Source organism: Haliotis rufescens, unplaced genomic scaffold (genome assembly GCF_023055435.1).
Source record: "Haliotis rufescens isolate VD_foot unplaced genomic scaffold, xgHalRufe1.0.p SCAF_2, whole genome shotgun sequence".
In the NCBI taxonomy this organism is placed as follows: domain Eukaryota; kingdom Metazoa; phylum Mollusca; class Gastropoda; order Lepetellida; family Haliotidae; genus Haliotis; species Haliotis rufescens.
This window is the reverse complement of record NW_025963890.1, coordinates 72857210-72883798: the sequence shown is the minus strand read 5'-3', so window position 1 is coordinate 72883798 and position 26589 is coordinate 72857210. Positions and strand designations below refer to the sequence as shown.

The following is a 26589-nucleotide window of genomic DNA, read 5'->3' as shown; positions in this document are numbered from 1 at the left end:
CCCACGATTGGATATTTGAACTTCCGGTCAAATATGATCCAATCAACAGCCGTGTAGCTAGTCAATCCAATAAATAGAAACTAGACTTGCACTTATATCCCTTCTGATAAAGGTGTAGAGGTATTTGGATTTACCGGCGCATTCATTAGATGATCCCCCGATTATTGTGTGTTTGCATGTGGTGTGACCGTACGTTCGATACTCGGCGTAAACGTAATTAAGAAAATATGCTAAAATATTCAATTTTTAATCATATTAAATTGTGTTGCTTTTGATCAAATTAATTTCTCTTACCCTTACCACACGTCATGAGTACTTTTGTGGCTAAAAAGAAATATAAACAAAAATATAATTGTAATGAACAAACTGTCCAACGAATTCAGTTTAATGTTGGGCCACTTCCCATTCAACTGCTGTAATAATTAAGATGAACTAATTAAAGCATCCTGACCTAAACAGAACTGAACTGGACTAAACTTTATTACTCCCAGGTGGCTAGCAGCGGCATTAGACATACAAATCAAGTATTGATTATACTAAACGTATGTACATGAAAACAGTATTACAATGTCAGAAATATCTTTTTCCAGCAGTCGGATCCGGCAAAGAACACAGCTGAAATTCTGTATACTAACTCTAATGAAATGCTCATGCTGACACTTTCTCAGTATGGCTCCTAATTAATTATATAACTAACCAAGAAAAGTCTGATGTGCCCTCCTGCCACCTGTATTGTTCTACCAATTAGTGCGCCTGACTACACTCCTAATTCTAGATAAGCGGTGGTGGCGAACCGAGAAGATCCCTCCTATAGTTACCACTTTAGATTTAATTGCGAGGTACACATGCTGTGTTTTCAATACATGTAGAGCTGGGTTATCGCTATATTAACGGCGCTATATTGAATTTGGAACCAAAAGCACAGCGTGATATATGACATATCACAGTCGCATATAAAAAAAGCGCCTAATTCCAAGCTCTCTCTTGTCCGAAGAGCTCAAAATGCATCTAGTGTAGCGCCAGCGCAGCATACCCAGGGAACCAGGCTGAAAATGCATTCTCTTTGTAGATTTCTGCACGAAATGTATTGCCACACATCCTTTGAATAGTGTAGTAACATCAACTTTGCATTTTGTAACCTATAGTTGTAGATATAATTAATTAAATATGCCTACTGACAATGACTGCAAAAAAGTAATATTATATGAATATTAGCCTCCGTGGTCATTCGGCCGTCAAATCGGATGTTTCAATCAGAGGTGGTTTATTGTGATTTGACAACCTCTGAGTGAACGAGTAATTTCCAAATTCATTGTAGAATGGTATATATCATGGAAACTTGCCATACAACCTACTGACTGTTCATTTACCATTGAAATACACTGACAACACTAGTTTCCCAACAGGAACGGTATTAATAATGCGGGATCATATGATCAAAGCAGAGACTGATATACGTTACAGTCAGTCGAGACTGATATACGTTACAGTCAGTCGAGACTGATATACGTTACAGTCAGCCGAGACTGATATACGTTACAGTCAGCAGAGACTGATATACGTTACAGTCAGCAGAGACTGATATACGTTACAGTCAGCAGAGACTGATATACGTCAGTCAGCCGAGACTAATATACGTTACAGTCAGCCGAGACTGATATACGTTACAGTCAGTCGAGACTGATATACGTTACAGTCAGCAGAGACTGATATACGTTACAGTCAGCAGAGACTGATATACGTCAGTCAGCCGAGACTAATATACGTTACAGTCAGCCGAGACTGATATACGTTACAGTCAGCAGAGACTGATATACGTTACAGTCAGCAGAGACTGATATACGTTACAGTCAGTCGAGACTGATATACGTTACAGTCAGCCGAGACTGATATACGTTACAGTCAGCAGAGACTGATATACGTTACAGTCAGCAGAGACAGATATATGTTACAGTCAGCAGAGACTGATATACGTTACAGTCAGCAGAGACTGATATACGTTACAGTCAGCCGAGACTGATATACGTTACAGCCAGCAGAGACTGATATACGTTACAGTCAGCAGAGACTGATATACGTTACAGTCAGCCGAGACTGATATACGTTACAGTCAGCCGTGACTGATATACGTAACAGTCAGTCGAGACTGATATACGTTACAGTCAGTCGAGACTGATATACGTTACAGTCAGTCGAGACTTATATACGTAACAGTCAGCAGAGACTGATATACGTTACAGTCAGTAGAGACTGATATACGTTACAGTCAGTCGAGACTGATATACGTTACAGTCAGCAGAGACTGATATACGTTACAGTCAGCAGAGACTGAAAAACGTTACAGTCAGTCTGTCACATCGGTTAATCTGGTAAAGTGATTGAATTATGGCATCAGTCATTTGACCAAACGACTAACGACATAAAGGCCAGATATGGTTTTAATTCACAAAATTTATCTCTACAATTTAGACATTGAAAGTTGAAACATTTAAACTTAAAAACATGTGCAGCCCCCATTCACTTATTGCATCAGTTTAGTCTACTCTTGCACCTGTTACACAGGACATTGCACCTCCTACTGGTCTTGCACCTGTTGCACAGGACATTGCACCTCCTACTGGTATTGCACCTGTTGCACAGGACATTGCACCTCCTACTGGTCTTGCACCTGTTGCACAGGACATTGCACCTCCTACTGGTCTTGCACCTGTTGCACAGGACATTGCACTTCCTACTGGCTCGCACCTGTTGCACAGGACATTGCACCTCCTACTGGTCTTGCACCTGTTGCACAGGACATTGCACCTCCTACTGGTCTTGCACCTGTTGCACAGGACATTGCACCTCCTACTGGTCTTGCACCTGTTGCACAGGACATTGCACCTCCTACTGGTCTTGCACCTGTTGCACAGGACATTGCACTTCCTACTGGCTCGCACCTGTTGCACAGGACATTGCACCTCCTACTGGTCTTGCACCTGTTGCACAGGACATTGCACCTCCTACTGGTCGTGCACCACCGCAGGTACAATGCAGACATCCTTGACCACCTTGGAGTGCCGGAAACAAAACAACATTATTTGTTTTACTGTCCAACTGTCCTTCTATTCTTGGTCAGTTTTTGTAAATGGATAAAAGTGAAAATAAATTATGGTATTTGAAAGTTACACAGATACAGTATTATTTGGAGTGAAAAAGAGTGTGTCCACAGATGAAACGATACTCAATTATCTTCCCTTTACAGAAAATTATTATGTGTATTAATGTAAAATTCTTTAAAAGATCTGTACATTTAATTACTATGTTAAGGAGCTAGAGTGTCATGTAAAAATTATTCACAAACGTCAGAAAATGGAACATGTAATGATAGAGTGAATATCAGAATCTCTGCCCAAGTAAGGTCCACTAAGCCTGCACATACTACGACCCGTTAGGCCAGCCACGTGGTCCTGTAGGGTCTGGTGTAAAATCGTGGCATCTAATGTGAATTAAATTTAAAAAAGAAAAGAAAAGAAAAGAAAGAAAAAAGTAGTCAAGAACCCCTATACATGCAGCTGGGATCGGTACACATATAGCTTTGTTGGTGTTTAAACATATGTTTTAAAGTAAATATTTCTTTATCAACTCGCGTCCACAAGTATTAACATTTGCGCTTGGCAATACCCTCATCCATTGCACGCTCGTGACATCGAGAACGACCCTCTTCCAGTACTAATAACAATAAGGTGACAACAAATTTAAAACTCCATAACAAAATGCTACACTTTTTTCGGTAGCGGAACAGATAATAATAATTCCTTTAGTATCTATCTTCGGCGTAAAACTGAAAACTCCTTTAGCAGGCTTGTGCTCATTTCTATCCCTGATCTGAATTCGAAATTAGTTTGTTTGTTGTTTAACGCCGCACTCAGCAATATTCCGGCTATACGACGGCGGTCTTTAAGTAACTGAATCTGGACCAGACAATCCATTGATTGACATCATGAGCGTCGATCTACGCAATTGGAATACCATGACATGTATCAAGACCATCAACCAAGTCATCGAGCCTGACCACTCCACCCCGTTATTAGCCTCTTAAAACAAGCATAGTCGACTTTTTCGGCAAGAATTGGCGGCTGAAAACCTATTTCGGTCCCGAAATAAACGTACGTATCTATATTATCTATTCATATGAACATATCATTTATATCAAGCCGAATTCGATTCCCACGTGTGTTCAAATGTTAAGCCCATGTCTGATGTCAGCTCTGTGATATTGCTGGAATAATGCTGACACCCCTCCTCGCTCAACACATGCCGTATGTTGTTGAGATATCTGTGATTGGATGTCGCTTGGAGTGAGTGAGTGAGTTGGGTTTAACGCCGCTTTTAACAGTATTCAAGTCATATCACGGCGTGTCAGCTTAATGTTGGAGGAAAGCCCGAAGTGATGCAGGTCTCAGACGTTTACAACTTCGGTGAAACCCACGAGCACGGGTATGGTGCTGACAAACCTAGAAACATAATTGGGGCGAACCGGGATTCGAACCCACAATCATAGGTTTCTGGCGTGTCCAAGGGACGCAACTCTGCACAGCGAATCGCGGCCCCTTAGACGACTGGGCGACCCGTGCCCCCTAGATGTCGCTTGGAACAGTATTACGGATGTATCACGACGTGTCGATAATAAAAGCCTTAGAGCCAGCCCACAATTCATGACAAGATCGAATCGTGGATGACAACCAAGAAACAGAATGACGGCGAATCTGGGATTCGAACTTACGATCACTGGTTTCTGGCACTCACAAGGGACGCAACTCTGCACAGCGATTTGCTACCCCTTGTATAGACAACTGGGCCACTCGTGCCTGTCAGAGAGCGAGATATAGACTGCCTGGCTATACGTGTTTGGCCACAGAATACATACCTGATTTGTAATGGCCTTATCAATGGTGTACTTTATATCGAGGGAAATAAACCGAACTCGCGTAGGTTGATGATCTGGTGCGACTTGTTCGTGATATGATATGATAAGGTCACCAATACCAGAACTGACCTTTACCCAGGAGATTTTGGCATCGTGCTAATTGCCAATTAATAAGAGAATTGGCATCACTTACAGCATTACTGGTGGACGACACAATATCAGGCGGGGATGCGGCCTTTCTTTTTAGAATAGAGTGGGTGGGGGTTGTGTGTGCGCATTTTTGGAAGGAGGGGTGCACTTACAACACAAACATCTTTTGCACATAATTCTGGAAACAATTTGCGTGTGTCGGTCAACACTTAGTGAAGAAATGTTAATTTTGTTGAAACTAAGCCACCAAATGATTTAGTTATACGTTTTTAATTTGTCAACCTGATCAGAATACTCGAAAAAGGGTTTGAGGCCCACCCATGCACGAACCCCCACCCGCATTCTGGATCAGTTGATTATTTTGACAAGAAGAAAGTTCTTTGACTTTGTAGAGTTCATTCTGTTTTAGGGTTGATGTCATGGTGCACGTGACGTATGTGCACAGCTAAACACAGTGGGTGTTACATGACACTATACTGTACAATGACAATATGATACTAGTATTCAAGACCACCCACACTGTACGAGTTTATATAATATGTACATTTGTATTCCCTTTCTGAAAGTGAATGTCTCTGGAGTTAAAGGGAATACCTATCACCCCTAGGGTAAAGGTAGACCCACCACCCCCATCACGTGGGTACTATGTGAGAAGTCCATTTCTAGTGTTGCCCGCCGTGACAATGCGGGAATATTGCTAAAAGCGGCGTAAAACCACACTCACTCACTCTACAACATACACACAGGTGTCAACTGTCAGGTTTCTCTTCTGTGTCTATCAGTAGAGCCAATATCGTTCATTGACCTATGTGTGAGATAGTGTGTCACAATTTCAGATAACCCAGAGACAACCCATTGCAATAACCGCGCCCCTACAGCGCTCTGCCATGAGGTATAGAAATCAATTGTATAGAAATAAATGTCAACTCTTGTATTGACATGTAAAAAACAAACATCCATTACTGTAAATAGTGGTTGTTTATGGTATATTTAGGTAAAATGGCATTACATGTAAATGTGCTCTTTTTAAGTACGATTATTTAATTTTTTTATTTTTTTTTATATTTTATTTCATTTTTTTTTTTGGGGGGGGGGGGGGGGGGTCGGGGGGGGGGGGGGGGGTGTATTACACCACGGGGTTACCCTGATTGATAACATCCCACACTATGCAAATGGTCTCTACTGAGAACCCTCGATTATCCAGTATCTATTAGGTTCCACTGTATCCATAGTTATGCGTTCAGCCAGCTGTTAGGGCCATCCATACCTTTTGTATGTGTTTCCCATCTCCAACCAGCAAGAGAGCGGGAGGGCGAAAATAAGTATTAAAAAAAAAAATGAAAATAATTTTTTTTTAAATTATGTGTTTCACCGTAACTTATTTTATGACAATTTAAGGTTTCGAACACTTGGTACCAGTCTTTAAATTTATGACGTAGATTGAGTCGCTTTGCTTCAGAAACTAATTGTTAATAAAAATGTAGATGAAGAAAGATCAAGCTGTCCTGGGTTTTGTTTAATGTGTGCAGTGGTAGCGGGTCTTTTATATTTTTGTTATCACGTTGGGGCATACTTTTTATCGAATCCCTAGGTTTTCCGATAATTATACTGGGTGAACTTTTTGAGTGTCATACCTCTGCTTGTTGGTCTCACCAAAGTGGTAAATATTTCGTGCTTTTCTCCCACACTGATCTCACACTCCTTTTTTATACCCGAAACACTGTTCAAAGCGGCATCAATCCAAAGTCATCCAGTTACTAAATGATATAACCTACCCATTTTGTACGGATATAATGGAACGATAAATCCATAGTTTTATTTATTAAGTGCTGCGTATATGACCATGATGCATGGATCATATTATTTGTTGCATCAACTTTCTGAGCAAAGTCAAAACATTAATTCCGTAGATAATCAAATGAAGCTGTTGCTGATATTTCATATAGGCATACGTGGCATATATCCCACTTATGCCTATATTGTATCATTACAGCTATGACGAAAGCCGAAATTCTGTAAAAATGGCTCAAAATATTTTCTAAATTTCTGTGATGTTTCAAGGTGAAACTCAGAAATAGAAATTGACGTGAAAAAATTCCAAGCAAGTCTAAAGATACGCCCGGTCTACTTGCAACTCACAACAGCGCCGTTCCCTCCCGCATTCCTTATATATATGCGGAGAATCCTATTACACCTCGCGGTGCATGGAGTTTGCTGTGACCCCGTAGTGCACCGAGGTGGCAAGGGAAACGGAAGCAGCGAAGCGGAACACACCTGCAGCAACATGGCTTACTACCAAGACGATAGCGCGTATGTGTTGTAAATATATTGATGTATAAGTAAATTCCACACTATTTCATTTTCTGAACTCATACCTTTGTTTGCTGAGATATTGAGTATGCAATAACGACGGTGTATGTGGGCGATGTCGGGTGATTTCCTGGGTCACAGTGAACTGAGAGTCAGGAGTCGCCCAGTTTCAGTCAACCATATCACCTTTCACCGGCAATATCCAAGCTATCGACAAGATTATTTTGTTTTTACGTCACGTGCGTTAATACGTTAATTGTGTGCTAGATGTAATTGCCTTCTGTAGAATATTAAACTTTTTAACAACTTCGTGAATAACAATATGTGTGAACACTGTCAGCCTTCAGAGCATGGGGCAGTGAGATGACGTCAGAATTAAATGACGTCACAAACTATTTTTCTTCTCAGCTTTAATGCAATTTATCATCCAAAACTGGCTCCCACCAGAGATATCGCTCGGGTGCATTGTAAATATCACTGCAATGAAAATGCATCACAATGCTTTGCAGACCAAATAGCATCACTAATGGATCTGCTGCTGAAGCTGTTAGCAGTACTTTTTACACTTAGACACTGCTTATTACTGTCTACAAAGAATGATGTTGGATGATCAATAAAATATCACCCTTGTGTCTTTTGATATCAAATATATCAACCCTTGTCAATAAAAGTTTAAAGACTTGTGTAGATATGTTTGATATCAAAAGACACTGGGTGAGATTCTCCATTGACTAGCCATGAAAATCCTAGCTTTTCATGATATTTATTAAAGCTTAAAATATTTTCATACAGATACACATTTTCTGATAGTCTGACATATCATATTCAGCCATTGCATATGATATTTAATAAGCTTCATATGTACATCTGTTATTAATTTATCATATTTTGTAAATGGCATGTATCAGCCATATTAAAATAAAGTAAATGTCATTTACACATTCATTCTCCACTAACAGGCGCCAATCCACTTTCGTTAACTTTTAAAAATATACTTTAATGTTTTCTTTCAAAATATGTCTTAAATCAAAGTTGGATAGTGCCTAGATATGATGGTAAAACGGCTTCCCTCTGGCAGTTCTAGATATTTTGATACTGACACTCCCAAACAGACCAATGATTTTGTCATATGACAGATACGTTACATTTAGTATGCCAGATTGATGTCAAGTTTGTATGTTTTACATTTCTCTTGCAATTGGAAATGTATTCATTACGAACATTGGTATCAAGCCTAAGTTTTGAGCAAAACATACATTAACTGAATGATTTTCAACTTTAGTGTCACACAGTAACATATTTTCCTATTTCCTGACATTGTCCAAAATAATTTTTCATCCGAGTGCAGACGAAGAGTCATGACTTTTCCTTCAAATGATGCCCTTCAGATGTCAATGTTTCATGACAAATATAAGCTTTTGAATATTTTTGCAAAAGAAATATACTTTCATAGTAACATATCAGTTGCTAGTTTGGTTCCTTCTTATCAAATATACTATTCAAACACTAAATGTTGTTGTCAACTAAAAGAACAAATAATATTTTCCATTATCACAAATAAAATTATTATGAGTCTCTCTTTGCTGAGGAATCATGTGCGGTAACGTATCTGTTAAGAAAACGATGAACAATTTTAGGGCTAACAATGAAATCCAACTTCAAAGTATTGGATAACAATTGGACAAGCTTGACATGTTTGTTACTTTGTACGTGAAAAGAACATTGCCAAACTGTCCTGAACTTTCATGTTATCCTCACTGGATAACCTGTAGGACCTTCTGGAGCGACCGACTGGAATTGGGTTCACTAAACAGAGGATGTCCTCAAATGGAACCAAAATCTCATCAGGTTCATCAGGCCATTTGAACTGTTTCTGACCTTTCGTTGCTGGACTGACCATGAAGGAAACAAAAGCTTCTCCATCTATTTCATCGACTTCAAGAACCTGTCCAACGTACCACTTGTCATCATACATTGCAGCAATGAAAGACTCAACATCTGGAACCTGTCTTGGACTATCAGCATCCAGAACAGTGCGGTCCTGTGGTGACCCAGGAACTGGAAGATCCTCATCTGCAGTTGCTTCTTTCTCCTGTGAAGAACCAGTCATAAGAACCTCATTATGGTTTTGAGTGTTACCAACACAGATGACATGTCTTGTCCAGCCATCACAAAGCTGAGTTTCCTCAAGACAACCGCTACAGTAGCAAGAGGTATCCCGGACAGTGATCTCCCCAGCTGCTTGACTCAGTACAGCATGCACTTTCATTGTACCACTGACTGGTTTCACTGTTTGGCTTGACTGGTAGTTGGCTGCTGCGTCATAATCTTCCCTTGAATAAAAGAAATATCTGATTGACTTCTGGTTCTTTTCAGCCCATGAAAAGAGATCTTTTGCATCCTGAATGATACATTTTCCCTGCTTTACAGCTTCCGATGCCATACGCTTGACAGTTCCACCAATTCCATCACATGGGCCCTTCCCATGTCCACTCTCAAAATAATTCCATTGAGCGGAAACGCCAAAGAGCTTTTGGTGGTTGGTGATTACATTAAAAATGTACCGATTTCTGTATTGTGAAGAAGGACTGTCAGTCCAGTAATGTATTTTCTTCAGATCGGTGACATCTTGTTTCAGAATGGGGACCAGCTTCTCTATGATGGCAAAAACAGCATTTGCATTGTGACTGTTGACATCAGAAATAAACACATAGTTGTTGTGTTCCATGGTGTCATTCTTCATGTAGTATGCTACAACTGGATGAAGTGTAGCACTTGTAGCATTCCAGTATGCAGATTGTATCTCGTCCATTGTCTGACATGTAAAATTTTCAGCAAAATCCATCTGGACAATCATTTCCCCACCAGGAAGCCGTGCCTTTAGGTCGCAAAGTGCTTTGTACTGAGTTCGGACTCTGATGACATGTTCTAGAAACCTTGAATATTCTTCTGACATCATAACAGTAAAATCAGGTTTGGACAAAGATTTTTTCACCACACGCATGACCTTTTTTCCTTCAACCTCAATCCGGCTCCATTCGTTATATTCAGTCTCTCCATCAGGTACCTGAGATAGCTTCTCCTTCATTTGTTCTAGTGATACATTTCTACTGACTACTTCTGGGTGTGAAGAGATCTGAATGCCAACACATGTCAGAGCCTTCAGTTTAAGAGCCATGTTCTGGTGTTTTGTGCAAAGGCATGTGTTTCTAGACAAAGCACATGTCAGTTTGATATTTCGCGGACGCAGCTTACAAAAAGCAGAAAATGAAAGTTTAATTGTCGGATTTTCAGCTGTGTACCGATCATGGAGATTTGACAGGTAGTCATTGAGTATCCGAGTCTGGCGTTTCACTCCATCTACTTTCAAGGCATCTTGTTTCCCAGGCATACACCGGCTGACATCATCTCTCTCAAGAAAGCTGACAACTTTATTTCTAATTAGTGATTTGATATGAGTCTGCCGTGATCGTTTTGTAATGGCAATAGCCTTGGTTGCGACATTGGTCAGCCCACGCCGGCACAAGCCAGTAGCTCTATTGAGGAATCGCCCACACTTGTACCGCTTCACAATTTTGCCACCGACAACAGAATTTAGAACACCTTTAATGGTGTCACTGTTGTTTGCATGACGGGCGTCCTTTATTTCATCCAGGAGACAGTTACTTACTACCAGTTTCCTCACGACACCTCTTGGAAGATCTCTCGGACTGACTCCATTCTGCCTTAGATCATCGACCGTTCTAGATCGAGGAGTGTTGTTGATATCATGAGCATTGCTGACTTCTGTTTCATTTCTCATTTTGTTTTTGAGACGCTCATATCGTTTCTGCCATCGTTTAGCACTCCGGCGATAAGAAACAGAAGCTTGTTCCAATCTTCCAACTTCATCACGTGCTTTCTTCAAGGCTTTGGATCTTCTTTTGGGAGGTCCTGACTTTGGCCTAAAAGGAATCCGTACCAGTAGTTTGCCTCCTTGAGGTGATGTTAAGCGAGTTTTTCTTGAGGTACCAGGCAGAGAATCAGTCTTGAGATCACCAGAACTGGATACTGCCTCACTCTGTACTGGCTGAGGTAGAATTTCTTCTGAGTTAGAATTGGTCTCTGTTGCTTCATCCTGACGATTAGCTTGTGATTTCTTTAATTTCTTTAATCTATACATAGCACAGTATATCTTGTTTTTGTTTCTCCTGTTCTTCAATTTTGTCCGAGACAGTTGTGCAGCAGGGACTCGATTTGATGCAGTTCTAAGTCGTTCACGATGAAGATACTGGGGGTCGTTTTGCTTTTTTCTTTGACGATAAGATTTCTGTATCTCAGCCCTGGATCGTGCCATTTTCTGGAGAAACAAGACGATATTTATAACAATCTGAATGTATGATAACCGCCTGTAAAACGTCAGATCACTTGCAGCAATTATAGTTCAGCACAGATTGAGTTTTCAAAAGAGACCTGTATTTGCAACAGATACGTTACCAAACCAACAGATACGTTACCACTGTATTTATGACTTTAAACACAAGAGTATATTGATGAATAATTTGGATGTTGCTTTACACTTGCTTGTATGATCATATCATCAAATTTAGACCATTTCTTTCATATTGTTGGATTGAAAAGCCTTAGCAAGATACGTGACCTCAATAAACAGATACGTTACTTTGAAAAACAGGTACGTTACCATCAAAATGATCAGAAGTGCAGTTTCATTAAAACTACAAACATCCATGCTAAACAACAAGTCAAAGAGCATCTAAAAAGGCGGAAAGTAACAATGGTTGGCTACAAATGTTATTACTTACCTATGTTCATTGGAGAACCTCCACAAAAGTCTGGATTAGGTTTCAAAATCCCTTTCGACTATACTTCTCTGCCGGAAACGTGTCAAATGACAAAACTCACGTCAACTATGCAAATAACGCGTGATTTAGTTGTCATTTCAGCGGGAAATTTGAAATTTGTACCAGTACAGATGACCAGTAACGTATCTGTTGGTAACATATCTGTTTGGCAAAAACATTTCTGGTTTCTTTTTGTACACGTATGGAATGTAGTGAGCAATTTTCTGTACATATGAACTAAGTAACGTGTGACTGATGCATGTGTGTTTGTTATGGGGCAATGGAGAAGTTAAGTTTCGATTAATTCTAGGTTCTCTGGTAACGTATCTGTTCAACATCTCGCGTACCTTCACAATCCAAGTGAACAACATTGGAATTGTATATTTTTACGCAATGTTGGTAAAGCAAAACCTTATGTTATGGTACTCTGCAGGCCTTCAGCGTCTTTGCTAAATAGTTTTCTTTCACAATAATCAATTACACCTAAACACCCAACATGTTTAAGAACAGTAACGTATCTGTTCACCTGTGTGGAGACAGTATCATTTGCTGTCACCAGAAGATATTCTTCGGAAGAAAAACATATTTTGGGCTTTTATCCCTTTCCCAGTGGCAAGCGGCAGCATATAGGGCAATAAACGGATTCCTAGTGATTAAAGATAAGATTTTAGACAGGCCAAATTAACCATAGGGTACTCTGGCGACAGCATAATTTGTTACATTTGGCCTACTGTAGACAACTAAGTTCTAAAATTGTGGCAACATTGCAATTTTGTTTCTATTTACAAAAAGATCTCCCTCTGCTACATGACAAATAACTATTACTGGTAGTTTAAATCGCTAATTTAATGTTCAAACAACATAGCGACACAAAATTATGGTATTGGTACCTGTTAGTGGAGAATGAATGTACAGTACAATTCCTCTGATATTTGTTTGGCATTTCTGTATCTTTTCTATTTTGTGAGCATACACAAATTCCAAGATGCTTACTGGAGCTCTATACAAATTCTTATAAATTTCATGTAATAAATCTTCCAGGTGTGCTAGGAACATGATGTAAGCTCATCATTTGGTAAATAAACATAAATGATATAAATACTGAAAATGTGAAACACAGTATTTAGCGTTTCCTGCTGTCCATATTAAGCTTAAATTAAAAAAATATTGCTGCTGAAAGGTGGAGAATATATTATTGATATTTTGATAACCATGATAATACGCAACTGAGCCCCTCATGGTTTATTGTCCTTGCAGTGTTTTATTGTATGATAAACAATTCCCAGTCGTCATTTATTTGTTACGTACATGTATAGAGGTGACTACTGAGGCTATTTGACTGTTGTGGTTGTATTGCAGTAGTATCCCACACCATTGCAGTAAACTTAGGATAGTAGTAACCCAACTTGAAGGCTTGATAACTATATTAATCATTGTAATAAAATTAAATAAAGTATTGCCTGACAATGTCAAAGTCAGCCATATGGTTTATTTATAACTAATTGCAACTATTGAAACTATCGATTCTTATGCATACTTTCGACAATACTATTGGCATTTTAAACTTCCTGTCGATATAGTACTGTCGCAGGGCAAACAATTGCAATACATTGATAGTTTGATATATATTGTTACACTCCTAATATTGTACATACTCTAGGCCTGTGGTCTCTTTGGGGGCTGGGGTGGTCGGGTAGCTTAGTGGTTAAAGCATTCGCTCGTCACGCTGAAGACCCGGGTTCGAATCCCGACATGGGTACAATGTGTGAAGCCCATTTCTGGTGTCCCCCGCCGTGATATTGCTGGAATATTGCTAAAAGCGGCGTAAAACCAAACTCACTCACTAACTCACTCTTTGGGGGCTTGGTTGGTACAGTCGTCCAAGGCACCACAATTTGCTGTGCAGAGTTGCGTCCCTTGGGGATGCCAGAAACCTATGATTGTGGCTTTGAATCGTGCCTCACCGATTATGTTCCGAGGTATGTCAGCACCATACCTGTGCTTGTGGGTTTCACAAAAGTGGTAAATGTCTGAGACATGTATCACGTCTGGCTTTCCTCCCACATTAAGTAGACACGCCATGATAATACAGGAATACTGTTAAAATGCAGTTAAAACCATCACTCACTGTAGACTCTTCAAAAAGAATAAAGATTGATTGTTAATTTTCGTTTATTCTTTCTTGTTGACTTTGATACCAGGTTTGAAGCAGATGGTGACCTATCTGACGCGATATCCAAGCTATGGGAATTGGATGATAACAAGTGTTACCCAGGGCAACAGTATGAGGTCGACCTGCAGGGTGAGTGACAAGGGCACATTTTTTCACAAGTCTTCTTTCAATGAACAGCTTCCCTTGAATAAACAAGCTTGATCATCTTCCTGAGGCAAGGGAGTTAACTGCCTATAAAAGTTTAGTTTCCACCCTTGCTGAACTAGGCTGGAACTATGGAGTTACATATTGGCCGGATTAACCAGTCTAGGCATAGTTCAATCAAAATCGCGTAATGAAAATCGACATCCGGTTCATACACAACAAGACGACTGCCATGCAGATTTTGGCCGATTGCAGGATTTGCAGATCGGGTGTACTGTCAACTGGGCATCGACAATGATGGAAATTGGACTTTTCCAGTCAGTCAACTCCCTTGCCTCGAGAAGGTGCAGACTTTGTACTACTCAATTTTTGATAGGAACATACTAAGACATTTGAAACAGAAATGTCCTTATCTGAAGTTGAGAAGCATATTTATAGTAGTGACTAACTGCCCAAAGTGTCATAGACGGACAGAGATCCTCTGATTCTGCATCCATAGCAATCCTGTCTCTCAGGCAACGTATGTGAAGATCTGGGTTAGAATTGGCCTGCAGCAACCCATGCTTGTTGTAAGAGGCGACCAGGGGCATAGCTTGGGGAAATTAAAATATGAGCAATCATATGGCAGTATTATTTTTCGTAAACAGTCATAACATTTATCAAACACAAACACAAGCAGGCCTGTGCAACATGTCGAAAACAGTGATATCACTAAATATGCTTACCACATTCTGTACATAACACAAATTAAGTATAAGACTCAAACTCAGATATCCTCATGAAATATAAATTGTCAGTGCTAGAGAATATCCACTCTAGATTATCCACCGAAACAGATTCCATTGGGCGTAGAGGGCAAAATAGCTGTGAAAAATATATGAATAGACCACTGAAAATCAGTGATGACACCTGGTGTTCGTGAAAAGGGAAAAGGAAATGTAACTAGCAAACAACAACATCGAACCAACTCAACAACAATGTTGACACTGATAGGCGGGTCATCCTGTAAATTAACGAAAGATTATGTAACTATATACGACTGAAAGAAGAATACAGTAAAGTACTTTTAAAAAAATCATTTGTTTTACTTTATTTTATTTTTGTAAGGATTTCAAAGTGTAACTGTAAGCACATGCTTTTCGTGCTACGGTAGCTGTGCTCCTGGCGACTAACAGATTCGGGTTGTCAGGCTCGCTGACTTGGTTCATGCATGTCATCGTATCCCAATTGCGTAGATCGATCCTGTCTGTTGCCTTTTACGACAAGCACAGGTTGTTGAAGACCAATTCTAATCCGGATCTTCACAGGTTGTGATGATGAATGATACATGTGATGATAATGTGATAAGTGAGGATGTGATGGCAGTTTTTTTTTTATATCATACGATAATTGGTTAGTGATAATGTGATGTATTCTTGCAGGATATGTTACAAGTAGTCGCCGTGTGAACAAGGACTTTGCCCGGGACAAGCTGATCTCATGGTTTGATGAAGAAGAAATTTTCTCAAGACCAACATACAAAGGTTGAAATTTGCTATTCTTAGGATATTGTTTGCAAGAGCCGTTTTTATGGATAAACCTGTCCTTAAGTTTGGAACTAATGATGGAAAATGCTATTAGAACCAAAACATGATATTAAGATCTATTACTGTATGCATAAAACAAGGTGAGAGGTCAGAGCCTCGTTTAGGGGATTGACCATGTGTTAGCGGGTTACAATGGCATCGCCCTGTTGTGTTCTCTCTGAAGGACATTAAAGTCTTCATTAAATTCTAACCATCATCATATCAACAGTCCAAAGAATATCTTGAACATTATACAGTGCTAGTCTGTTGCAGTGTGGTGTTGTAATGTTGTAACTTTGTTGTGTAGTATTGTACTATGTTGCATTCTGTAGTTTGGTGGGGCGGTCGGGTAGCCTTGTGGTTTAAGCATTCGCTCGTCATGCCGAAGACCTGGGTTCGATTCCCAACATGTGACAATGTGTGAAGCCCATTTCTGGTGTCCCCCGCCATGATATTGCTGGAATATTGCTAAAAGCGGCATAAAACCATACTCACTCACTGTAGTGTAGTGTTGTACTCTGTTCTAGTCTAGTGTTGTACTCTGTTGTAATGTAGAGTTGTAGTCTGTTGTAGTCTAGTGTTGTACTCTGTTGTAATGTAGAGTTGTATTCTGTTGTAGTCTAGTGTTGTACTCTGTTGTAATGTAGAGTTGTATTCTGTTGTAGTCTAGTGTTGTACTCTGTTGTAATGTAGAGTTGTAGTCTGTTGTAGTCTAGTGTTGTACTCTGTTGTAATGTAGAGTTGTATTCTGTTGTAGTCTAGTGTTGTACTCTGTTGTAATGTAGAGTTGTATTCTGTTGTAGTCTAGTGTTGTACTCTGTTGTAATGTAGAGTTGTATTCTGTTGTAGTCTAGTGTTGTACTCTGTTGTAATGTAGAGTTGTATTCTGTTGTAGTCTAGTGTTGTACTCTGTTGTAATGTAGAGTTGTATTCTGTTGTAGTCTAGTGTTGTACTCTGTTGTAATGTAGAGTTGTATTCTGGTGTAGTCTAGTGTTGTACTCTGTTGTAATGTAGAGTTGTATTCTGGTGTAGTCTAGTGTTGTACTCTTTTGTAATGTAGAGTTGTATTCTGTTGTAGTCTAGTGTTGTACTCTTTTGTAATGTAGAGTTGTATTCTGTTGTAGTCTAGTGTTTTACTCTGTTGTAATGTAGAGTTGTAGTCTGTTGTAGTCTAGTGTTGTACTCTGTTGTAATGTAGAGTTGTATTCTGTTGTAGTCTAGTGTTGTACTCTGTTGTAATGTAGAGTTGTAGTCTGTTGTAGTCTAGTGTTGTACTCTGTTGTAATGTAGAGTTGTATTCTGGTGTAGTCTAGTGTTGTACTCTGTTGTAATGTAGAGTTGTTTTCTGTTGTAGTCTAGTGTTGTACTCTGTTGTAGTGTAGTGTGAAATTCTGTTGTAGTTTGTTGTATTCTTTTGTTGTATTGTGTTGCAGCCTTCAAGGACCTGCTGGACAACTATGAGCTGGAGCGTGGGGAGGTGGAGGTTGTGACGTGGGAGGAGCGCAAGGAGAACTGGGAGTTCCTGAGTCTCATCGTGGAGACTCCGGTCATGCAGGAGGCCCAGAGGATCCTTGTGGAGAGGGGCAAGGCTCCAGAAGATACCGAAGACTTCAAGAAGCTCCTCCATGACATCTGGTTCAAGATGTACCACAGGAGGGGGGGAAGGTACACTAATGTTGTCCTGGAGCGTCCATACAGACATATCTCTTGTATTATTACCCAACTAACTCTTTCCTCACACACATTTTCATTAAAGCAAGGCGTGTGCGTGAAGATCTGTGGATGCCTCCATAGTAGGCCATGTCAGGTGAACTTTCTGATCAGCCAATTAGCCTTTAGACTTCTAAATTCTTGGTATGAGTGAGAGAAGCATTCAGACTGGCATATCAGATATCTCTTTCCCAATAACAAATACAATCAGGGAGTTATGAATGTAAACAAATAGAGCAACACTATATTTGTTGTGGATATTCGATATATCGTGTTGTTTCTGAGAGTATTTACGTCCGAAAGGATGACATTCTAGGATGTATTTGTGTTCTCTGGCTGTTTTTGATTGCAGAGATAAAAATTACTGAGTGAGTGAGTAGAATTCAACGTCACATCGGCAATATTTCAGCCATATTGTGACAATCAAAATTCTTGATTCAAAGTGGTAAAGAGATGAAGCTGAACACTGACATCCAATTGGCCCAAGAAACCGAGAAATCCTTTATTAGGTCAAAGTTCACTCAGGGTTCACCTGATGCAACCTTCTATGGTGTCATGAGATATTCATACAGAGAGGTATCGTTTCAATCTGATTTTATGACATTTGTATGATTTGTTTGAGCTCAGCTAGATTGAGAGACCAGTACGGCTAAAACTGTGTTCTCAAGTGTATGATTTGTTTGAGCTCAGCTAGATTGAGAGACCAGTACGGCTAAAACTGTATTCTCAAGTGTATGATTTGTTTGAGCTCAGCTAGATTGAGAGACCAGTACGGCTAAAACTGTGTTCTCAAGTGTATGATTTGTTTGAGCTCAGCTAGATTGAGAGACCAGTACGGCTAAAACTGTGTTCTCAAGTGTATGATTTGTTTGAGCTCAGCTAGATTGAGAGACCAGTACGGCTAAAACTGTATTCTCAAGTGTATGATTTGTTTGAGCTCAGCTAGATTGAGAGACCAGTACGGCTAAAACTGTGTTCTCAAGTGTATGATTTGTTTGAGCTCAGCTAGATTGAGAGACCAGTACGGCTAAAACTGTATTCTCAAGTGTATGATTGGTTTGAGCTCAGCTAGATTGAGAGACCAGTACGGCTAAAACTGTGTTCTCAAGTGTATGATTTGTTTGAGCTCAGCTAGATTGAGAGACCAGTACGGCTAAAACTGTGTTCTCAAGTGTATGATTTGTTTGAGCTCAGCTAGATTGAGAGACCAGTACGGCTAAAACTGTGTTCTCAAGTGTATGATTTGTTTGAGCTAAGCTAGATTGAGAGACCAGTACGGCTAAAACTGTGTTCTCAAGTGTATGATTTGTTTGAGCTCAGCTAGATTGAGAGACCAGTACGGCTAAAACTGTATTCTCAAGTGTATGATTTGTTTGAGCTCAGCTAGATTGAGAGACCAGTACGGCTAAAACTGTGTTCTCAAGTGTATGATCTGTTTGAGCTCAGCTAGATTGAGAGACCAGTACGGCTAAAACTGTGTTCTCAAGTGTATGATTTGTTTGAGCTCAGCTAGATTGAGAGACCAGTACGGCTAAAACTGTGTTCTCAAGTGTATGATTGGTTTGCAGGCCACTATGAAAGTAACGTCACAGGTTGTCATGGAGGACAAAAGGTCACATGTAGAAGCCTGTCTGAGTTTGTGCATGATTAGGACCCCATGCTTGTCCTACGATTGATTGTGTCATTGCAACCCAAACATATAGATAGGTGCTCATGTCATCAGCCACTGGTTTGACTGGCCCAGACCCGATTATAAGAAAGGCAACATGATAACTTGACTATTGCCAATCTCATTAAAATCAGATCTTAGTTCTCACTATCCCTAAACAAAGATCCGAGGACATCCCATTACGGGTCACGTTAGTCTGACCTTTTTCGCAAACTTTGATCGACCAATGGAATGACTGACGAGCAGTTGACACTAGCCAGTCAGAAGGCAGCTTTCTCATACTTTTATGGCACGACTTTCAAACTGGCGACTACGCTTCAAAATATAATGTGAAAAATTCTCGATTAAACATTTGAAATCTGAACAAAAATACATTCTGGAATGGCTAAAAGATGGCCCAGATTGTATGGATTCAGTCATAAAGTCTGTAAATGTCATTCGGAATACCCTAGGTTAAATTTTCGAGTTTGCATGATTAGAAAACACATTCCGACTGTCACTTTGTCATTGGTCGGATGAAGGTCATTCTGACGTGACCCTTAATGGGATGTACTGAAATCTTTGTTTTGCGGTAGCGAGAACTAAGATATGATTTTGATGACGGAACAGAATATTGGTGACTGCAGCGTAGATCAACACAAACAAATGTTACAATTCCATTGGGCATACAATTTCAGAGGTCCTGACTCCTGCAGCTTTGAGCATGTGTTTGTTGGGGAAGGCCGAGGTGACGAGTTCATCGGCCTGCACAACTGGTTACAGTTCTATCTTCAAGAGAAGGCTGGCAACATCAACTACCACGGTTTCTTCAGGAGGGAGACGGTGAGAGGAAAGAGATGAGCACAGAAACCTTACACCAACTTCACCAGCTCCATCTCTGACTGTAGAATATGCAACACAAAATAAATTAAAGATTCTTTCATATTACTAAATTCCCCGGCCACGTCATACCTAAAGACGTTAAAAGATGGTTCTTGTTGTAACCCTGTCTGTCGCTTGGCATTAAGGGGATAAAACAAGGACTGGTCGGCTCAGTCAGTATACTGTGTCTGAGTGGTGTATTCATGTTAAACTACGGCATGGTATCTCAGTGAGGTAGCACTATAAATCGGCAAGCAGCCTCGCAAACACACAAACACACGTGCATGTACGTCGCTATATAAGTGCAATTATCTTGGACGCGACGTTAAACCCAATTACACCTCACCTCATATCACCACTTAATCGGTCAGCTCAGAGCGGTTGTGTAGCCTAGTGGTTTGAAATTTTCGCTTGTTACACCAAAGCCCTGTGAAGAGCATTCTTTGATCTCTTTAGTAATCTACCTGTGAAGACAAATAGAGTAATAGAGTCTTCAGCAACCCATGATTGTCATAAGAGGCGACTATGCTTGTCGTAAGAGGTGACTAACGGGATCGGGTGGTCAGGCTCACTGACTTTTGATTGCGCAGGTTGATGCTCATGATGCAGTCACTGGATTGTCTGGTCCAGACTTGATTATTTATTATGTGTGAAGCCCATTTCTGATGTCTCCAACCGTGATATTGCTGGAATATTGCTAAAAACGGCAGAACACTCACACACTGACTTTGCCTTTCAGCTGACGGATGACGAAATCCCACGCCTTATAGCGCTCCAGTTCTCCTGGAAGGGGATCAAGAGTAAGCCGATGTGCAGTTGTTTCCTGGGCACCAGTCCAGAGTTTGAGATCGCGGTGTACACCATGTGTCTGCTCCTGGACAAGGACGGCAAGACGGATTGCCAGATGGGCGAGTACGAGGTCGAGATCGTTGTCCACTCTCACGGCTTCAAGAAGAAGCTTGGAACTGCATACATCGCTGCCGCACGCTTGTACTAGCATGACTAAAGTCGGGTACAGTGACAATATGTTGCCTAACAAATGAGATGCTGTATTCTTCAGATTACACAATCATAGCAGCAGATATGTCAGTTCCTACAATCAAATTTTCTTATAGCCGAGACCTCATTTAGTCATTATTTCATTTTGACAAAGACAATAGTTTTGTTATCAGAATAAAGCTTATAATTGTAACATTATCATTTGAATTATTAATTATACCTTTTTCTGTCAAACTGTTAATGGAAAGTAAAGATTTTAAGATTGAAGTTATTTTGGCAACATCTGTAAAATTTTCGTTTAGTGGAGATCTCAATGTACTATTATAGTTAGATAGAGAATGGCTTATGTTATCTGAATATATCACTTAAAATTGATATTTGCGTTGAAATATTAATACGTAGTTGCATTTTGAAATGATATCTCCAACATTTGTCAAGGAGGATTTGTCAATATTTTATGTAATATTGAAACTTTTGAAGTAGTTTAATGGTTGTGTGTTATCTCCCTTCACTTAACATAAATGTCTAAGCCTCAGGAATTCTGCCATAATAATACTCATGGAATGGTCCCCATGTTTGAATCTGTCCATATTTCTACATGATCATAATGTCCAATCTCACTCAAATCTGAGGACATCCTATTACAGGTCTTGTCAGAACAACCTTTCAACTGACCAATCAGAGTGTTGCTTACGAGATCACAAAAGTGGAAGACCGAATGTATTTTCCACCTCGGAAACTTGAACAAGAGGCATTCCAAATGACAGTTACAGGCTGTATGAATGATTTCAAATGCCACACATTGTCTATATATCACTTCAATGAGATAAACATTTTAAAAGAAAGAGACTATGACTAGTCAAGTACTGCCATAAAACTTGGCCATCTATTAGACATTCCAGAATTTTCTTTTGTTCAGTTTTCAAATTTTAAATCAACAACTTTGTCAAAACATGACATGGAATGGAAATGCCATTTTGAACTAGTGCCGTAAAGCTCGAGAAAGCTGCTTTCTGATTGGCTAATGTCAACATCCTGGTCAGTCAAAGTTTGCGAAAGGTATTTCTGATCTGACCTGTAATGATAACCTCAGATCTTTGGTGCAACGAACACCAAGATTTGATTTTAATGAGATTGTCATAATGTCAGAATGTCACACACAACGTTTAGTGGAGAAGTTTGAATATTTGTTTGTTTATTTTCTAGTCGTATACTAAACAAACAGGGTAATATATCAAGTACCCAGTAATTCTATTGTATTTCATATCTATGGTATTAACATATTGTATGGGCTATTATATCAGACATGTTTTTATATATGTCTTGTAAACATGAATCTCGGGCATCTACATCGGACTCCATATGGAAGCCGGTTTAAACCATTGATGGCTTCTGCCTGTTGTTTGATATATCTTGTACTTCTAAGCCAGTGTTTCCTGAACAGTTTTGTGTTGTAGTTTGACTGTATTTATAGATGACCTGCTTTATGCTTGCCTTTGTTTGAGTTGCTTAGTAAATAGCGTAAGCTTGCCCCACTGGTGGTCCAGGTTTGAATCCTGTGGTTGGCCAAAATGTCTGTTTCTGCTCTGTATGGGCATACAGCTTCAAACTCATACAAACTTTATTGTTTCCAGTTGTTATTCGATTTCTAACATTTTTGGTGGGATGGACTTCAAAGGCAAGGGAATGAAATAATTGTAGGCAAACATAATTTAATAACCTACAGCTCATGAGCATGTAGCATTCATATAACTGTTGACTCTTGGTTGAAGCATAATCAGCACTGCTTGAAGCACTCATAAAATCTTCAACATCAGCGAGTATCTCCATACAGTAAGCAGATAGCCCTTGTGTCTCTCATTTGTTGACGGTTGTGTTTAAGATAGAAAACTTACAATTCAATATTATACCCACAAATAGCACCAGTCACTTGCTAAAAATCAAGTCACAGTTGATTTGTTTGTGAAGATCTGATGGCTTTTTGTCTGTTTTTCACCATTACATTTTTATTATGCTAATTGATTAACATTTGTCAGTGAAAATGGTGGTAATGTTTATAGAAAAATCGGTCCAGTCTCAAATGTTTTGTATACATTTTCTATTGTTTAATGTGCAATACCATGTTGATTACATTTTATATAACATGTATGTTCAGTTAATACAGGACTAAGAACACTGATATTTCCAGCAAATTCAGAAGAATAAATATAACCAGTAACTTACATATAAGTTCAAATAAAATTGATGTTTTTTTGCTATTTATACAAACTAAGATATAATTTTGCTAAAATGTTAAGAGTGGTTGGATGCAGCCATTAAATCAGCTGTTTCAGTGGTGATTATTGTGATTTGAAACCTCTGACTGACATATCTGAGTATTTCCTAAAGCTTCGCTAGAATTCTGACTGTGTTGCTTGCTACTGATCGATAGTTAACAGTGCTCAGCCATTCTACAAGTTTTGCCAGATGCTTTATCAGATCCTCATACTTATTTTACATGCATTTTAATCCAAATGCATGTTAATGCAAGATATTGTTTTTATTGATCACTTGGTCTGGTCAGATTTACCCCCTAATTGAAGGGGAATCATAAATTAAAAAAATTGTCTTTTCTATCTTGAGTGTTACTTCCCCACTCATATTGAACTGCTTTGAATTTAAAAAAAAACTAAAATAAGATTACAGACAGAGCTCGAAGAAAAGAAAGAAAATTGTACAAAATCCACATTTGTAAACCAAGTAAAAAATAAAACATCTAAGATTGGCAAGAAAATGTTTTACCATACTTCAACGTTTCATCCATATCTATATAAATAGTCACAAGGGCCTGGCTAACTTCATACTTGGAGTGAGGGGCGGTCGGGTAGCCTAGTGGTTAAAGCGTTCGCTCGTCACGCCGAAGACCAGGGTTTGATTCCCGACATGGGTACAATGTGTGAAGCCCATTTCTGGTGTCCCCCGCCGTGATATTGCTGGAATATTGCTAAAAGCGGCGTAAAACCATACTCACTCACTCACTCATACTTGGAGTGACTGACCAGTAGAGGTCACATGGTACTATAGCGCCATGGTTGAATCTAGTCTCCAGAAGTTGAATTGTGTTTGGTTGAGAATTCAGTTGTTTAGTATGTTACATGATCTGAAGAACACAAACAGGTGACTTAGAATTAGGGGACTCAAGAATTATGCAAGCTTTTGTGCCATATATTTATTATTAGACGTAGATTCAGCAATTACTTTTTTAGCGTGCCATCACAGTAACCTATAGGTATTATTTACAACTACAGGTGAGATATCACTGTAAGGTATTGGTCATTTAGTATTGTACTTATCACAGTATGGTTTGATTTATGGCTTGTTATGTTTGATGCTTTATTATCTGTTCTTTTTTTGTTTTGCAAAACCACATTAGAATAATTAATGGCAGCTTTTAAATTTTGTAGATAGGATGTTTTGAAATAGTTCTCAGGTCTAGACAGGCACTTTTCACTGTTTTGTTTGTGCATTGCCATTAATCTGTCGGAGTTATCTCCCCTGGTCTTTCAGTCTGAAATGATGGATCATAGTGCACGCTTTATGCTGATTGGCTAAAATATTGCTCAGGCAGCAGAAAAGTCATGTTGACTCCATGTTTTCTCAGATATTGCTTTGTAGTAGTGTCATACTAGAAGAGGTTTTGGTTCAGGGCTTACTTGTACACAGCAATTGGACATGACGGTTGTGGCACCTATACTGTAACATAGATTTACAATAGATGGGCAAAGATCACTTCGTGCATTTTGGTCATGGTCACAATTCACATTGATTTAGTTTTTTGCAAGATAGATGCACACTATTTGAAGTCATACCCTCTCATTACAATTAAGTGAAGCAAAACTACCCGGTAGTACAGTCTTTTACCAGTATCAAATCTAATCTTAGATATATCATTGCTCAGTGGTGAATGACCAGCGATTTACTATTCTGGAGGTCTGGAATATTTATTTCGAACGCATCCAGAATGTCCAGTGAACAATTGGTATATTTGCCTGATGCAAATTATGATTCTCCAATTTTTTCTGGATAAAACTGCTTAATTTTTGTTAAAAAATGGTTGTTAAAGATATACAGAAGGTGCTGACATAGAGCAGTGCTCTGAGGGCCTGCAATGTTGACTGCAATAATGCCATATTTGCCATCAATGCCTTTATACTTTACATGATATGACTGTTCATGACAGGGTTCACCTTTACAATTCAGATGAATATGTTAGATTCTAGGCACTATAATTCTTTACTACTTTATGTATTTCTGTGATTATTCTTGCAAGAAATAAAATCCTACACCTAGTTATTGTTTTGGTTTTCACAGTTTTGTCATGGAGGTTATAGTTATGGCCTAATCAAGTTTTTGATTGCCTAAGTATTTAAAGGCAGCCATCAAGGGGTACCCAAAGACTGGTAGACTTGTGACTTGATACCAGGAATTCCTTTTCTGCATAGAGAGTACTACGGGAGCGTCTGTCAGATAACATTTATCTTACAAGTTGAAAGTAAATAGTATCTGACAGGCACCAGTGCAGTAATCTGTCCCTCACACACTCTAAAATTGCCACATTTTTGTTCAAATTGATGCATATTTGGTCTATTCTCATTACCACAGTGATGCACTAATACATAACCCAACGGTCATTTGTGACGTTATCTGGCTTACAGCTTACTACTCATACCTTGTGATACCCTCCCCAAAAACGTTTCTGACATATCTGTGGATTATCAAGGCGATGATGATAATGTCAACTATATATGACCTGAGAACATTTATTAACACTCTAACACCATAAAGTTTGACACATATGCAGGTGAATTTGACCGGGGAATAACTTATTAATGAATTACAATCAGGATTGTAGTCTTTCATAATCTGACCTTAGGCCATCAGCATGGAGTAGCAAATCACAGACCTGGAAATCATTTTGTACATATATTTGATACCAGTTATCTAAAATGGGTTTATCACCCACAGGTGTGTAGGAAATAGGGCTGGGACGAGTCCAAATTTACTACCCGGGGAACCCATCCCCCTATTACCCGACGCTACCGGGTACCCACTGTAGGTCTCAGGAGAGAGAAAGTATTTAGATACATGTTTGAAACAATCGGGTCATTCATACACTGAAGCTGAATTAGGTTATATCTTTATTCAACCATATGAAAAATCAGAAGGAATGGTTGCATAGTCAGAAAGCGAACATTAGTGACTTGTGTGACTCACATTA

At 39.3% G+C, this 26589-nt stretch overlaps 1 protein-coding gene across 1 annotated transcript; it reads left to right on the top strand.

Moving 5' to 3' along the window:
• Positions 1-7258: 7258 nt before the first annotated feature.
• LOC124133210 (uridylate-specific endoribonuclease B-like) lies at positions 7259-25664 on the top strand. Its single transcript, XM_046497510.2, has 6 exons — positions 7259-7369; positions 14412-14512; positions 15949-16050; positions 17527-17758; positions 20150-20294; positions 21073-25664. Exons 1-6 carry the CDS (start codon positions 7344-7346, stop codon positions 21328-21330), a joined length of 864 nt encoding a protein of 287 aa, XP_046353466.2. The 5' UTR covers positions 7259-7343; the 3' UTR covers positions 21331-25664.
• Positions 25665-26589: the final 925 nt, after the last annotated feature.